Source organism: Ochotona princeps, chromosome 22, assembly GCF_030435755.1.
Source record: "Ochotona princeps isolate mOchPri1 chromosome 22, mOchPri1.hap1, whole genome shotgun sequence".
Taxonomy (NCBI): Eukaryota; Metazoa; Chordata; class Mammalia; order Lagomorpha; family Ochotonidae; genus Ochotona; species Ochotona princeps.
The window spans coordinates 18,313,694-18,326,743 of NC_080853.1; the positions used below are offsets into that span (position 1 = coordinate 18,313,694).

Here is a 13,050-nt window from a genome sequence, read left to right on the forward strand (position 1 = left end):
AAGCAACGGGCGCAGGCGAAAGCTGGGGCCGGAGCCAGGAGCCGACTCCAGGTCCCCCGATCACTTGAGCCATTCATGCGCTGTTGTCTTCCAAGGTCCGCATTGGCAGGAAGCTGGAATCAGATACTGGAGCTGGGCATCAAACCCCAGGTGCTCTGGCGTGGGACGCAATGGTCTTGAGTGGTGTCTTAACCATTAAGCCAAATGTCCACTCCTGGCACTGTGTCCTTGACTGAGAACTCTACACACTCCTCCTGTTTCCTCCACCCTGTTCTTCCCCCGCCCCACCCCTGTGGACTCTGGACAAGGAGATCCAGCCCATCTTCACTGCCACTGACTTCACTTGAAGTCCTAAGCACATCTCAAATCCAACACGTCCAGCTAAACTCCCAGTGTCTCCCAAAAACTTGTCCTTGAAGCTTTACTCACTTTGGCCGATGACAACTTCAATCCGAGTCACCCCGATCTCTCTTTATCTCACGCCTGTTACACAATTGATCTACACCTTCAACAACACCTGTTATATTTTTCTTGGGCCCAGCATGATGGTTCAGTGGCTAAAATCCTCACCTTGCGAGTGCCAAGATCCCATATGAGTGCCAATTCATGTCCTGGCTGCTTTACTTCCCATCCAGCTCCCTGCTTGTAGTCTGGGAAAGCAGCAGAGGATGGCCCAAAGCATTGGAATCCTGCACCTGAATGGGAGACCCAGAAGAAGCTTCTGGCTCCTGGCTCCTGGCTTCAGATCAGATCAGTTCCAGCCACTGTGGTCACTTGGGGAGTGAACCAGGAAACAGGAGGTCTTTCTGTCTCTCTTTCTCTCTGTATATCTGCCTTTCCAATACAACTAAATAAATATTAATTTTTTCTTTCTCAACTCTCTAGGTCCATTGACATGGCATTGCAGACTAAAGCCTCTGCCTGCTGTGTCAGCATCCCATATGAAGACCAATTCGAGTCCCAGCTACTCCACTTCCAATCCAGCTCCTTCCTTTACGGCCGGGGAAAGCTGTGGAGGATGGTTCAAGTTTTTGGGCCCTTGTATTCACACTGAAGACCCAGATGAAACTCCTAGTTTCCTATCAGCTCAGCTCCAGCCACTGCAGCCATTTTGGGAGTGAACCAACAGATGGAAGATCTTTCTGTCTCTCCTCTTTGTGTAACTCTACCTTTAGAACAAAAAGCCTCCAGGATCCACATGATGCCAGGACCCTCTGCTATCTGTCCAACTTCATCACCTCCCACCCTTGTCCTTAATCACTCTTACCTTGTGGCTGGTGCACATGTTGGTCCAACTACCAACAACGGTCTTCCCCAGATTAGCTGATTGACTCACTCCCCCACCTGCCCTTCCCCAAGCATGTATACAAGCTCTCTGAATTTAACACATTCAGTCAAGAACATCTTTATGCATGTACATACAAGTACTTCAGCTGACTCCACAGGGGCAGTGACCTGGGTCTGCCTTGCCCACTACTGGACCCCCAGCACTAACACAATGCCTGACACATAGCAGGTGCTCCAGAAAGGCTGGCCAAAGCAATACAGGGACAAACACGGAAGCAATGAGTACCTGACGATTGGCAGGAGCTGGGGCTGACTGGAGCGCCGCGGGTGCTGCTGAGGGTGGTGTGTAGATGCTGTTGGTGGCCAGCGACACTGTGGCCAGGGCTGGTGCATTCCCCGGGCACTGTTCCCGCTTGTGGGTCATAAATGCCGGCAGCGAGTTGAACTGCTTCTTGCATTTCCCGCACAGGAAGACATCTTCATCATCTGAGGGGCCACAGAGAGGACAGAGTTATGGGGGAGAAAGGTAAGAGTAAGTCAGAGGGCATCACAGTGAGAAAACAGGAGACCTGGGCTAACCACAAGGATGGCAAATGTGGATGCATCCTGTGGCCTGGCGTGTGTCAGTGACCACCTGGGAGCTTTCACACCATGCAAGAACAACCAGCCCAGGCAGCCAAGTGACACGCAAATCAGCCCAGCCTTGCTTCCAAAAGGACAAAGTTAGAATTTCTGCGCTACTGAACTTTACTCCTCAGTCCCCAACGGGCCACAGGGTAGTGCTCCTATGTGTCTTTGCATCTACTGTCCCTCATCCCTGTGTCAAGCTGCCTTTTGCATAACAACCCATTCTACAGGGCTCAACTTGAGCTGTCTCCTCCAGGAAGCCTTCCTAAAGGTGGCAGCCGCAGTTCCTTTCTTTGGACACATCTCCTATGTCACAGTTTTCTCATCACCTTCAGAGCATGAGCTCTTACTAGAAGGCAAAGTGTCTCACTCGTCACTACAGCTGCTTTAGGTCCTGGTCAAGCACTCAACGCATATTTGATAAATGAATGAAAACACGGGTAAAGGATTATCTACAGTTATCACCACCTACTACAGATGGCTTATCATGGCCACGCATTGTGCCAAGACCCCAACATGTTGCAGCAGAACTGTCTCTTACTGGATTCTAACCAGGTCCTTCCTGTATCTTAACAAAAATGCTCATGGGGCAAATGGCCCCCACAGGATATGTTCCCCAGGCTTCTTTGTAGCTAGGTGGGACAGTTCAGTGAGTTCTGACCAATGGGATGCTCTCAAGCCACAGTGGCCCGAGTATGTGACTTCCTGTTAAGGCAAAAAGGATGCGACTTCCATGTCCACCTTTCTTCCAACAAAGAAGGGTCAGCCACCCTAAACCAGGTGGTCAGGGCAGCAGAATCTGAGTCCAGCATATTCATCCCGAATTCTCAGCAGGACTTCACAGAATACAGAAGTTGACTTTTTAAATCTGAGAAACCACAAGGAGCTTCTCTCCCTTCCTTACAACAGCTGAAACAATCCCCACCACTCCTCTGGAGACATAGGTGCAGGATAAGCATCTACACACGTGGACAGTCAATCAGAGAGACCCTCTTAGCTGTCCAAGGTCAGGGAACCAAGAACTCCGGGAATGAAAACTGAAATCCAGGTGCTGGGCTGTCCAGCCCTGGTCGGCTTCTCAAGTGCTCACAAACTGCCTGTGGAATGAAGAATGGACAGAGACTCTCAATGGGACTTCCTCAAGGTGCTCTCCTGGGTTCAGGGGTCCCAGTCCCTGCACTGAGCACATCCCTACTCTGCCCATTCTCTCCTTTACAGCAGAGGCTGGGAAATGATTCCAGGGCAAACTCCCTCCACACTGATTCCTCCTACATCCCCTGGGTAGAGGAGAGAAGGTGTCCTTGGAACCAGGCACAGCCAGAGGTGAGCCTGAAGACCCAGGCTGGTGACTGTACCCTCGCAGGACCCCTTAGCACTTCCCTCCTCCTGTCTACTGTGAACCTGAGGGATACTTACCCAATGGCTGAATAGGAGCAGGTGTATTCACGCTCTGGCCTGTTGGATCAGGGACCGCGCCTTGTCCATCCAACAGGGACTGGACAGCCAAAACGGTCTGATTGTCCATCCCTGAAAAAGGAACATGGCTTCTGCAGAAGACGGGTCTGGCGTCTTGCTCTGATCACACCCTCACAACCCAGACACAGAGCCAAAGCCAGGCAGCCCTGCCCAGTGGCTTCCCCTCCTGTTTGTGCTGCAATACAACCCAAGGCTGGACACATGGTGGTCCCTGGATAGAAGTTATTCCTTCCAGCATTCCTGACAGCTGAAGAAGGACTACCTCCTGGCCATGCATTTGGAAGTGAAGGTATGATATGAATGGCAGCTCCCTGGAAGTAGTCTTAAAAGCTGTCTTGAGGCCCAGTGCAGTAGCCTAGTGGCTAAAGTCCTCGCCTTGCACACACTGGGATCCTATATGGGCGCAGCTTCTAATCCTGGCGGCCCCACTTCCCAGCCAGCTCCCTGCGTGTGGCCTGGGAAAGCAGTAGAGGATGGCCCAGAGCCTTGCGTTCCTGCATCTGCGTGGGATACCCAGAAGAGGCTATAGCCTCCTGGTTTCGGATCAGTGCAGCTCCAGCTGTTGCAGCCACTTGGGGAGTGAATCAAAAGATGGAAGACCTTCCTCTCCGTCTCTCCTCTTCTCTGTGTATATACGACTTTCCAATAAAAAAAAAAAAAAAAAATTTTTTTTTAAAAGCTGCTTTATATGGACCCCTTTTGTTGCCCCATTAGCCATTCTGCTTCCTGAAACAAGAACATTGTGGTGGGGACTCTGCCCATTATCCAGCAGCAGAACAAACCCTAGGGAATGCAGGACAAGAAGCTGGAGAGATCTTGGGCCTTAGACCCTGACAGAACACAGCCATTTTGCAGTCCTAGACGGTCCTCCTCCAGGCTTGCCCGGGAAGGAAATAACCATCCAAGAACAGCATTTACTCATGCACACTCTGAAACGCAGTGCTGGTGGCTCAGGTTGTCGGGTCCCTGCCACCATGTGGGAAGACCCAAACTGAGTGTGGGCTTCCAGCTTTGGCTTCCCTCAGCTCCCGCTGTGGTGAGCACTTGCGGAGTGAACCAGCCAATGGAAAATTTCTCTCTGCCTCTGTATCTCTACATTTCAAAAAAGTTAAAGGAAAGGAGGAAGGGAGATGGGGACAGGAAACCTTCCAGCCTGTTGAAGCTCTCTTACTCACACTACCTGTAACCCTAAGGAACGCCTCCAGGAATCACCATCACCCCAACTTCCTTACTACCCCTTCCAACCCCCCAAATCCCACAGATGTGTTTGTGTTTGGGTCCTTTTGTTTTCTTTGTTCCTATCTCGCCCCCTTCAACGTCAAGTACCTTATGAGCAGAATATACACGCTCTGATCACCTTCCAATCCTCCACTCACCCCAGTGGCGCTTAAGTCTCCACCTTCCCACCAAAATTGCCTGGCAGCATCCGACATGCTTGGTACCTTCCTAGTTCCTGTTTCCCTGCCTCCTTTACTCTTCTTCTCCTATGCGCCCCCCAGAACGTTTCTACCTAGAGGGGCTCCTGCTGGCGGACCCTTCCCCTCCCACACTGACTCTGACAGTGTCATTCCTTCCCATCTAGTTCTGTCCCACAACAGCCAGAGCTGAACCAATCTGAAGCCAGGAGCCAGGAGCCAGCTTCTTCCAGCTCTCCCACATAGGCACAGGGTCCCAAGGCTTTGATCCGTCCTCCTCCGCTTTTTCAGGCCATTAGCAGGGAGCTGGATAGGGTGTGGAGCAGTCAGGACACGAACTGGCACCCATATGGGATGACAGCACTTTCAGGCAGAGACTCAGCCTGTTCAGTCGCCACGCCAGCTCCTGTCTGTTCCTTTTCTAGAAATCCTAAGAATCCTTCAACTGTCCTCTCAACCTAGTGCCCCTGCTCCTGCTGCCTTTAACCCTCTGGTGACTTTATGTTTCTCTGCCTCCCAAATGTGTCTCTCACCTACTTTCTTTCCATCCCCACAGCTGCCCCTGACTCCAGAACAGTTAGCTCCCAGCTGGACAAGCCAGGCAGCCTCCTATCGCCTTCCCCCTCCTATCTGTCCCTTGAGTGGCCAGGGTGAACTTTATAAAACATGGATGAGATGCTGCTGCTCCCCTACTGGGGTAAACCTTTTCTTAGCTCCACGCTGATCCCCAGATAAAGTTCAGCTGCTCCATCAAACCCTCCAGGCTGCATCCCTAGCTGCTCACCATGGATCTCGGAGTGCACCACAGGAGACCTGTTCCTCGTTCCCACCAAGTTACACCCAAGGCTTTGCAAATGCAGTTCCTGCTACCTGGGCCATTCTTTTTTTTTTTTTTTTTTAATTGCAGTCAGACATATAGAGAGGAGGAGAGACAGAGAGAATTATCTTCCGTCCGATGATTCACTCCCCAAGTGATCGCAACATCTGGTGTTGCACTGATCTGAAGCCAGGAACCTAGAGCTCAGTCAGGTCTCCCACCCGGGTGCAGGGTCCCAAGGCTTTGGGTTGTCCTCAACTGCTTTCCTAGGCCACAAGCAGGGAGCTGGATGGGGAAGCAGGGCTGCCTAAGATTAGGACCGGCACCGATTTGGGAGCCCAGTGTGTTCAAGGCAAGGACTTTAGCTGCTAGGCCATGGTGCCAGACCCATGCCTGGGCCATTCTTATGCCCCCTTCCTTGGACATCCACACTCCATCCACCAGTCCCACTTCCCCCATCACACCTCATACCGTACTTAGGAGCTGAATTCTCTCTGCTCATTACTCAACTTGTAAGAATACTGTCAGGGTCCTGTGCCATAGCATAGTGGCTAAAGTCCTCACCTTGCATGTGCTGGGATCCCATATGGGCACCGGTTCAAATCTAGGCAGCCCCACTTCCCATCCAGCTTCCTGTTTGTGACCTGGGTAGCAGTCAAGCATGGCCCAAAGCCTTGGGACCCTGCACCCGCATGAGAGACCCAGAAGCTCCGGGCTCCTGGCTTTGCATAAGATCAGTTTAGCTCTGGACATTGTGGTCACTTGGCGAGTGAACTAGCAGATGGAAAATATTTGTCCTTTTTCTGTAAATCTGACTTTCCAATAAATATAAATAAGTCTTAAAAAAAGAGATTATACTGTTAGAATAAACAATGAGGAGACCCAGTAGTCTAAAGAGAAAGCCAGGCCTCACCCCAGCCTGTTGGGCTCCTGAACAGCCACTGCTCCCGTCCCTTGCCGGCCCTCCATCACCCCTGCCTGCTGTCCTCACAGCACACTACACCAGCGGAGGTCCTCCTTTACCACTCTCCTCTGTCACTCTCATTTCTTTTTTTTTTCAAGTTTTATTTATTTTTATTGGAAAGGCAGATACACAGAGAGAAGGAGAGACAGAGAGGAAGATCTTCCACCCAATGATAAACTCCCCAAGTGGCTGCAACAGCTAGAGCTGAGCCCACCTGTAGCCAGGAGCCTCTTCTGCATCTCCCACATAGGTGCAGGGTGCCAAGGCTTTGGGAGCCAAACCATCCTCGACTGCTTTCCCAGGCCACAAGCAGGGAGCTGGATGGGAAGCAGGGTCGTTGGGATTAGAACCGGAGCCCATATGGGATCCTGGTGCATGCAAGACAAGGACTTTAGCAACTAAGCTACCACACAGGTCTCCACACTCATTTCTATTTGTTCCCTCTATCATTTCTCTCTCTGCCATCAGACCGTGGAGGCAGGGTCTACGTCCAGCTCAATGAGTAGCCCTGAATCAGAACCTCTCCAAAGGGAGAGGGTATCCCCCCCATTTCTTGGTGAAAACTTCGATCCCTGGAGAAGCAAGATGGTTGAGGTCTCGCAGGGAGGTGCAGGACTCAAATCTTTGCCTCTGTTGCCTCGATTTACAAGCCGGGTAATCTCTCAGCTCACCACACCCTCCAAGAACATTCTGGGGGCTGTCGCCCAGGCTGGCTCCCTTCCCCGCAGGTGGACAAAGGGGTTGCCCACGGTTGCCTGAGCCTCAGCACCACTCCTACTTCAAGATCCCACAAGAGCTCAAGTCAGGGCAGCCAGCATTCGCTGGGCGGCATCTGACAGCCGTGCTGCCAGGCCAACCCCACCACAGCGCCCATCGTTTCTCGCCCTCAGTGAATACAACTCTGCACCCAAGCACCCTTTACGCAGAAGGCACCACGGCTCCGCTTGCACATGGTCGGCGCCTGTTCTCTCTTGAACTCAAGACGTCTTCCGCGGTCAGGAGACCGGCCGAGGAATTCCCCGCCCGCCGCGGTCCCCGCATCACAGAGTCCCGGGGCGCGCCCCGCATCCCGCCGAGCAGAGACGGCCCCGGGCTGTTCCCTCCAGGACACCCCTCCCGCGCCGGCCTCAGGTCCTGGCGCCTCCGCTGTTCCGGTCCCGAGCCCCCCCTCCCGCCGCCGGCTGTTCCGGCGTCGGTGCCCCCCTCCCCGCCGGGCCTCCTTCCCACGGCTGTTCCGGTCCCGCCGCCCTCCTCCCCCGCCAGGCCTGGGCTCCCCGGGCTGTTCCCGCCCGCACCCCCTCCCGCCCCGAGGCTGTTCCGGCCCCGGTGCCCTCCGCCCCGCAGCCGCCGCGCGCCCCGGACCCGGCGCTGGCAAGGGTACGGCGGGAGGGGGCGCACCGCGGAACAGCCGCCTCCCCTGGCCCCGCCGCCGCTCACCCTCCAGGGCCTCGAAGATCGCCTGCGCCATCTTGGAGCTGCCGTAGCCGCCGCCGCCACCGGAGGCGAAGCAGGGCTACGCGAGCATTGTGGGAGCCGCCGCGGTGGGGCCGGGGCCGCCAGGGGGCGCCCGCAGCCGCCGTCGACCCCTCCGCCCCCCCCCCCCCCCCGCCGCCCCGGAAACCCAGCCTCGGCTGGCGGGACCCCCAAACGTTCGTGAACTTCCCAGGCCCAGCTGGTACTTGGGAACGCCTGACCTCACCTCATTTGAACCGCCAGTCTTATACTGACCCCATATCTAGCACCGTGGGGAACCGACCAGCTCCCCGCTACCTCACCAGATAGAACCCCCTCCCCATGCCACTGCGAGGTGACATAGTGCAGCCTTCGGATACCGCCTCGTTCCCGCCTGGCAGAGACCCCAGCAGAGAACACAGATCCCCTACCCTGCACACTCCTCCCTGCCCTACAAAGTAGACCTCAGCTCTGCCTGCTGGGAGCCCCTTTCTTTCTTCCTCCTCTAATCGGCTGTGATTTTCCTCAGAGGTTCTGCATAAGGCTATTAACCCCTATTTCAGTCTTTCTGGGACCTCCGTTCCGCTTCACAATCCGATCACCTCTTCTTGCCGCTCAGTGCTTATTTCTGTCACGAAAGTCCCAATTTGTCACCTCAGCCAGTGAGTGCCACTGGGGCCCCATCATGGTCTCCCCAGAATCTCCTGCACCCCATTCTGTGCAACCCCACCCCATCACATGCACATAGCGGTTCTCACCTTCATTAATGTCCCTTCAGCGGCTCACTGAGAGCCTGCTATGCAGCAGGGTCCTTGGATGTCTCCCGTGGAGTTTAGGGGTAGGGGAAGAGGATAGTCCATCTGAAAAATTAATAGCATGGAATTGTGCTTTCAAAGACACCCCCTCGGGTGTTGGCAGCTATTCCTTGCCCTGTGGTCTAATGCATGGGCACCGGTTCCAGTCCCAGCCCGTCTACTTTCCTTCCAGCTCCCTTCTTAAGGCCTGGAAAAGCAGCAGAATTTGGGTCAAGGCTTGGTCCTTGCACCTGCAAGGGAGACCAGGGGGAAGCTCTTGCCTTCCGCCATTGTGACAGTTTGGGGAGTGAACCCGTGGATGGATGATCTGGAAGATCTCTGTCTTCAAACACAAAGATAAATCTAAAAAGAAAAAAAAAGACCCTCTCTTGGGCAGATGGGGTACCCTGGGGACGGGGAGCCCGAGAAGGGCCATCACTATGGAGATCCGCTATGATGGCTGCCAACTCCTAAATCAGCTTGGACTGTCATGGGTTTCTTTCTTAACCATCTCACTATTCTTGCTTAAGTACTACACACTGCAGCCTTGGCCAAGCTGTCATCAAAACTCACACTTCATTTTTTTTTTTTTTAAGATTTATTTTATTTTCATTACAAAGTCAGATATACTGAGAGGAGGAGAGACAGAGAGGAAGTGGAGCTGCCGGAATTAGAACCAGCGGCCATATGGGATCAAGGCCAGGACCTTAGCCACCAGGCCACGCTGCCGAGCCCCACACTTCATTTTCTTACAGTACTCATTAAATAAAATATACAGCTCCTAAAATTAAAATTTTAGTTTTCAAAACTTCTCTCCCTCTGGGGAGCTATGACAGCCACCTTTCCTGGTGAGCTGCCTCACAAAACTGTCTGCCCATGAGCTCCATCAGGTAAACCCCCTGTCCAGCCCGGCCCACAACATCTCTACAGCTGCCCTTTTCCCCTGCCCCAGTCAGTGAACCCTAAGCAAATGTCCTCCACAGAAAACCCGTTTTTTAAAGATTTATTTTTATTTTTACAGGAAAGTCGGATACACAGAGAGGAGAAGAAACAGAGAGGAAGATCTTCTATCTGCTGATTCACTCCTCAAGCAGCCACAACAGCCGGAGCTAAGCTGATCCAAAGCTAGAAACCAGTAATCTCTTCCGGGTCTCCCACACAGGTACAGGGTCCCAAAGCTTTGGGCTGTCCTTGGCTGATTTCCCAGGCTACAAGCAAGAAGCTGGATGGGAAGCTGGGCCACCAGGATAGGAACCCATATGGGATCCTGGCGGGTACAAAGCAAGGACTTAAGCCGCTAGGCTACTGCGCCAGGCCCAGAAAGCCTATTTTTTAAAAAAAATGCTTTATTTGGGGCCCGTCGTAGTAGCCTGGCTTGGAGGAAGGGAACTGAATAAGAAGTGGAGCCAAGGGGATATGAGCCAGCGCCCATATGCAAGGTGAGGACTTGAGTCACTGGGCTACTGTGCTGGTCCCTGGGGGCTGGTATTGTAGCAGATGAAGCTACACTTGGAATACCAACATTCCATATGAGTGCTAATTTGAGTCTCAGCTGCTCCACTTCTGATTCAGCTTCCTGCTGGAAAGCAGTGGAGAATAACCTATGGACTTGGGCCCTTACCTCCCATGTGGGAGACCTAGATTTGGCCCTGTGCCAAACCAGTTTCCACTGCCACTGACGCTCTACTCCTTAACGGCATTTCTTCATCCACTAAACTCTTATCAGTCCCTGTTCTGTTCCCTCAGGGTCACCTGATTGGCCCTGAACAGAATCTGAGACTGACAGACTCCTCAGGTGGTTAATGTAGAAACACCAGGCATGCAGCCAGCAAGGTGGGAAGGGCAGAATTCTGAAAACTTTCCACTCTGTGCCCAGTGCTCCAGCCATGCCAGGAGAGTTGACTTTCTTCATGAGGAATGGAACTGATGATCTGCTTAAACCAGACCCCCAATGGCAGGCATGACTAATGTGGGCGGGCACATAGCCTGGCTGTATACTGCTGTCCTGCTGGGTTTTTGGAAAGCAGCAAGGCATGTAATTATGGCTGAGCTGCGTCCTCCAACCCCCAGAACTCATGTGTTGATGTCATAGCTCCCAGGACCTCACACTATGACTGTGATAAGCATAGGACCTTTAAAGATGGGGTTGAGACCACACATTTCTTGCAGGTCAGTCCTAATCGAATATGACTGATGTTTTCCTAGTGAAATTAATATATTTGAGAGGCAGAGCAATAAAGAGAGAGAGAGAGAAAGGGAGAGAGAGATCTTCCATCAGCTGGCTCACTCCCCAATTACCTACAACAACTAGGCTTGGCCCAGACCAAAACTAGGAGCTACAAACTCCACACGTATCTCCCATGTGGCTGCAGGTGTCCAGACACCTGGGCCATCTTTTGCTGCCTTCCCAGGCTCATCAGCAGGGAGCTAGGTCTGAAATGGAACAGCCGGGACTTGAACCCATGTTAATAAGGGATGCTGATGTCGCAAACAGTAACTTAACATGCTGATCCTATAGTGATTTTACAAGCGGATGAAATGAGGACACCCACAGAGACGGGGGAGCCCATACAAGGACAGAGTGAAAAGATGGCCCTTTACAAGCCAAGGAGAGAGCACCTTGGGCCTGGGCGTTGAACCTTCTGGCAGCCTTCTGGCTGCTGCTGGGGTGCCAGGCCAGGCATCTCCGTGCTTGGTCCCTGACTCCAGCCACCGCGAGCACGTGGTGAGCTGTCCCCGGGAGGCCAGTGTGCCATTTGGCGCCAGGCTCCACCTGCTGGCCCTCAGGCCAGGAGCTCTGGGGTTTTGATTCTTTGAATAGCTGCTAAGGTAGCTCCACGTTGAACCCACTGTGCCTCTGGGATGTGAATCAATCCTAACGATTCCCAATGAAAGAGTAACTTTTCCTTTGAAGAACTTGTAATCACTGAACAATGCTGACCATTGAACACCAGTCCATGCAAAAGCTAAGGCTCGGGGCTTGTCTAGCATGATGAAGGATCAGAAGACGGGTCACATTAGGCAGGGCCATGACATTAACTAGCACTCGAGAACCATATCCGGGAGTAGATTCTGTGGGGGATGTGTGGGCCAAAAACCTGTGGAAATTCTAGCCCCACTGGTTAGCTCAAGAGTTGAGGTGGTGATGGACTAAGCTAGGTGTGACCAAGGAGCCTGCCATCAGTTACAGGTAAAGGAACCGACAGCAGTCTGGACTGGTCAAGGTAGCAGCACACGAATGTGCATCCTGAATAGGGTGTGGGGTGGGCCATGCTGCAACGTTTAACAGCTCATACAAGGCCAAATGGAAGGCCAGACTTCCCTAGGACCTGGCCTAAACCCAATGGCATGTATGAGAACTGGGTCTGGGAGAGGATCAAGTGGGAGAACTTGGGAAACTCCCTTGGCGAGTCATAGCTCCTGGTGGTGAACATGTAGTCCAGACCTGGGGGTTGGACAAGCTGGGCAAAGTAGTTCCAACAGCTGGCTAATGTGTGAATTGGTAATGGAACAGGGTGTACTGGGCAGGGATGAGCAAACCTTAGCCCACAAGCAAAATTAGAAACCAGAATGGAGCACAGGTCATGCCGAGCTAGGCTCTTGTACGTACTGGTCTGCATGAGCCAGGGACACTAAGCCACAGTGTTTAAGGCAGAGGTCAGGACAGGTGAGGGGCTGAGCCAAGCTGAGTCAGAGCAACCACTGGCATGCGTGTGATCTGTGTCTGGGAACAGGCCCAGTTGGGGCGCTAAGGGGACACCCTAACTGGGTTGAGGTTCCCACCAAGGAGCGCGTGGGCTGGAATGGGAGTTGCATTATGATCAGGAAACAGCTGTAGTCTCCCTTGGCACAAGTGTGGACTGGGATTGGATGCACCAAGCCGGGCCAGACTCCAACACCGTCTGGTGTCCTGGAGGACCAGGGTAGATGTGGGACAGACTAGGCTTGGTCTCAACCCCTACTGAGCCATGTGTGAGCCATATGTGGGTATGGATGAGCCATGGCTGGGCTAAAACATCCAACAGCAAGAACCAGTTTGGGTTGAAGGCCAGTCAGCAAAAGCCACTGTTCCTGCTAGGACAGGAAGTGAACTGAGTAGGGCTGGCTCATGGACCCCCTGGTATGCGCGAAATCTGGCTTTGGGAGAGGTTCTGATGGAGGGGCCTGGGCAACTCCTCTGGCAGAACACAGACCCAGCAGGTAAGCACAAGAAGCATG

The 13,050-nt window shown here is 53.2% G+C and overlaps 1 protein-coding gene across 2 annotated transcripts in view; it reads right to left on the bottom strand.

Moving 5' to 3' along the window:
- The window catches only part of ZNF341 (zinc finger protein 341), a 34,436-nt gene extending 26,280 nt beyond the window's left edge, over window positions 1-8,156 (bottom strand). For both annotated transcript variants that reach the window (XM_058679635.1, XM_004585732.2), the window contains exons 1-3: window positions 8,024-8,156; window positions 3,331-3,441; window positions 1,574-1,773 (exon numbers count right to left, since the gene is read on the bottom strand). In XM_058679635.1, coding sequence (XP_058535618.1) covers window positions 1,574-1,773; window positions 3,331-3,441; window positions 8,024-8,054 — 342 coding nt within the window. In that variant the 5' untranslated portion in view covers window positions 8,055-8,156. The remainder of the gene's footprint in view (window positions 1-1,573; window positions 1,774-3,330; window positions 3,442-8,023) is intronic.
- Between the last annotated feature and the right edge of the window lie 4,894 nt (window positions 8,157-13,050).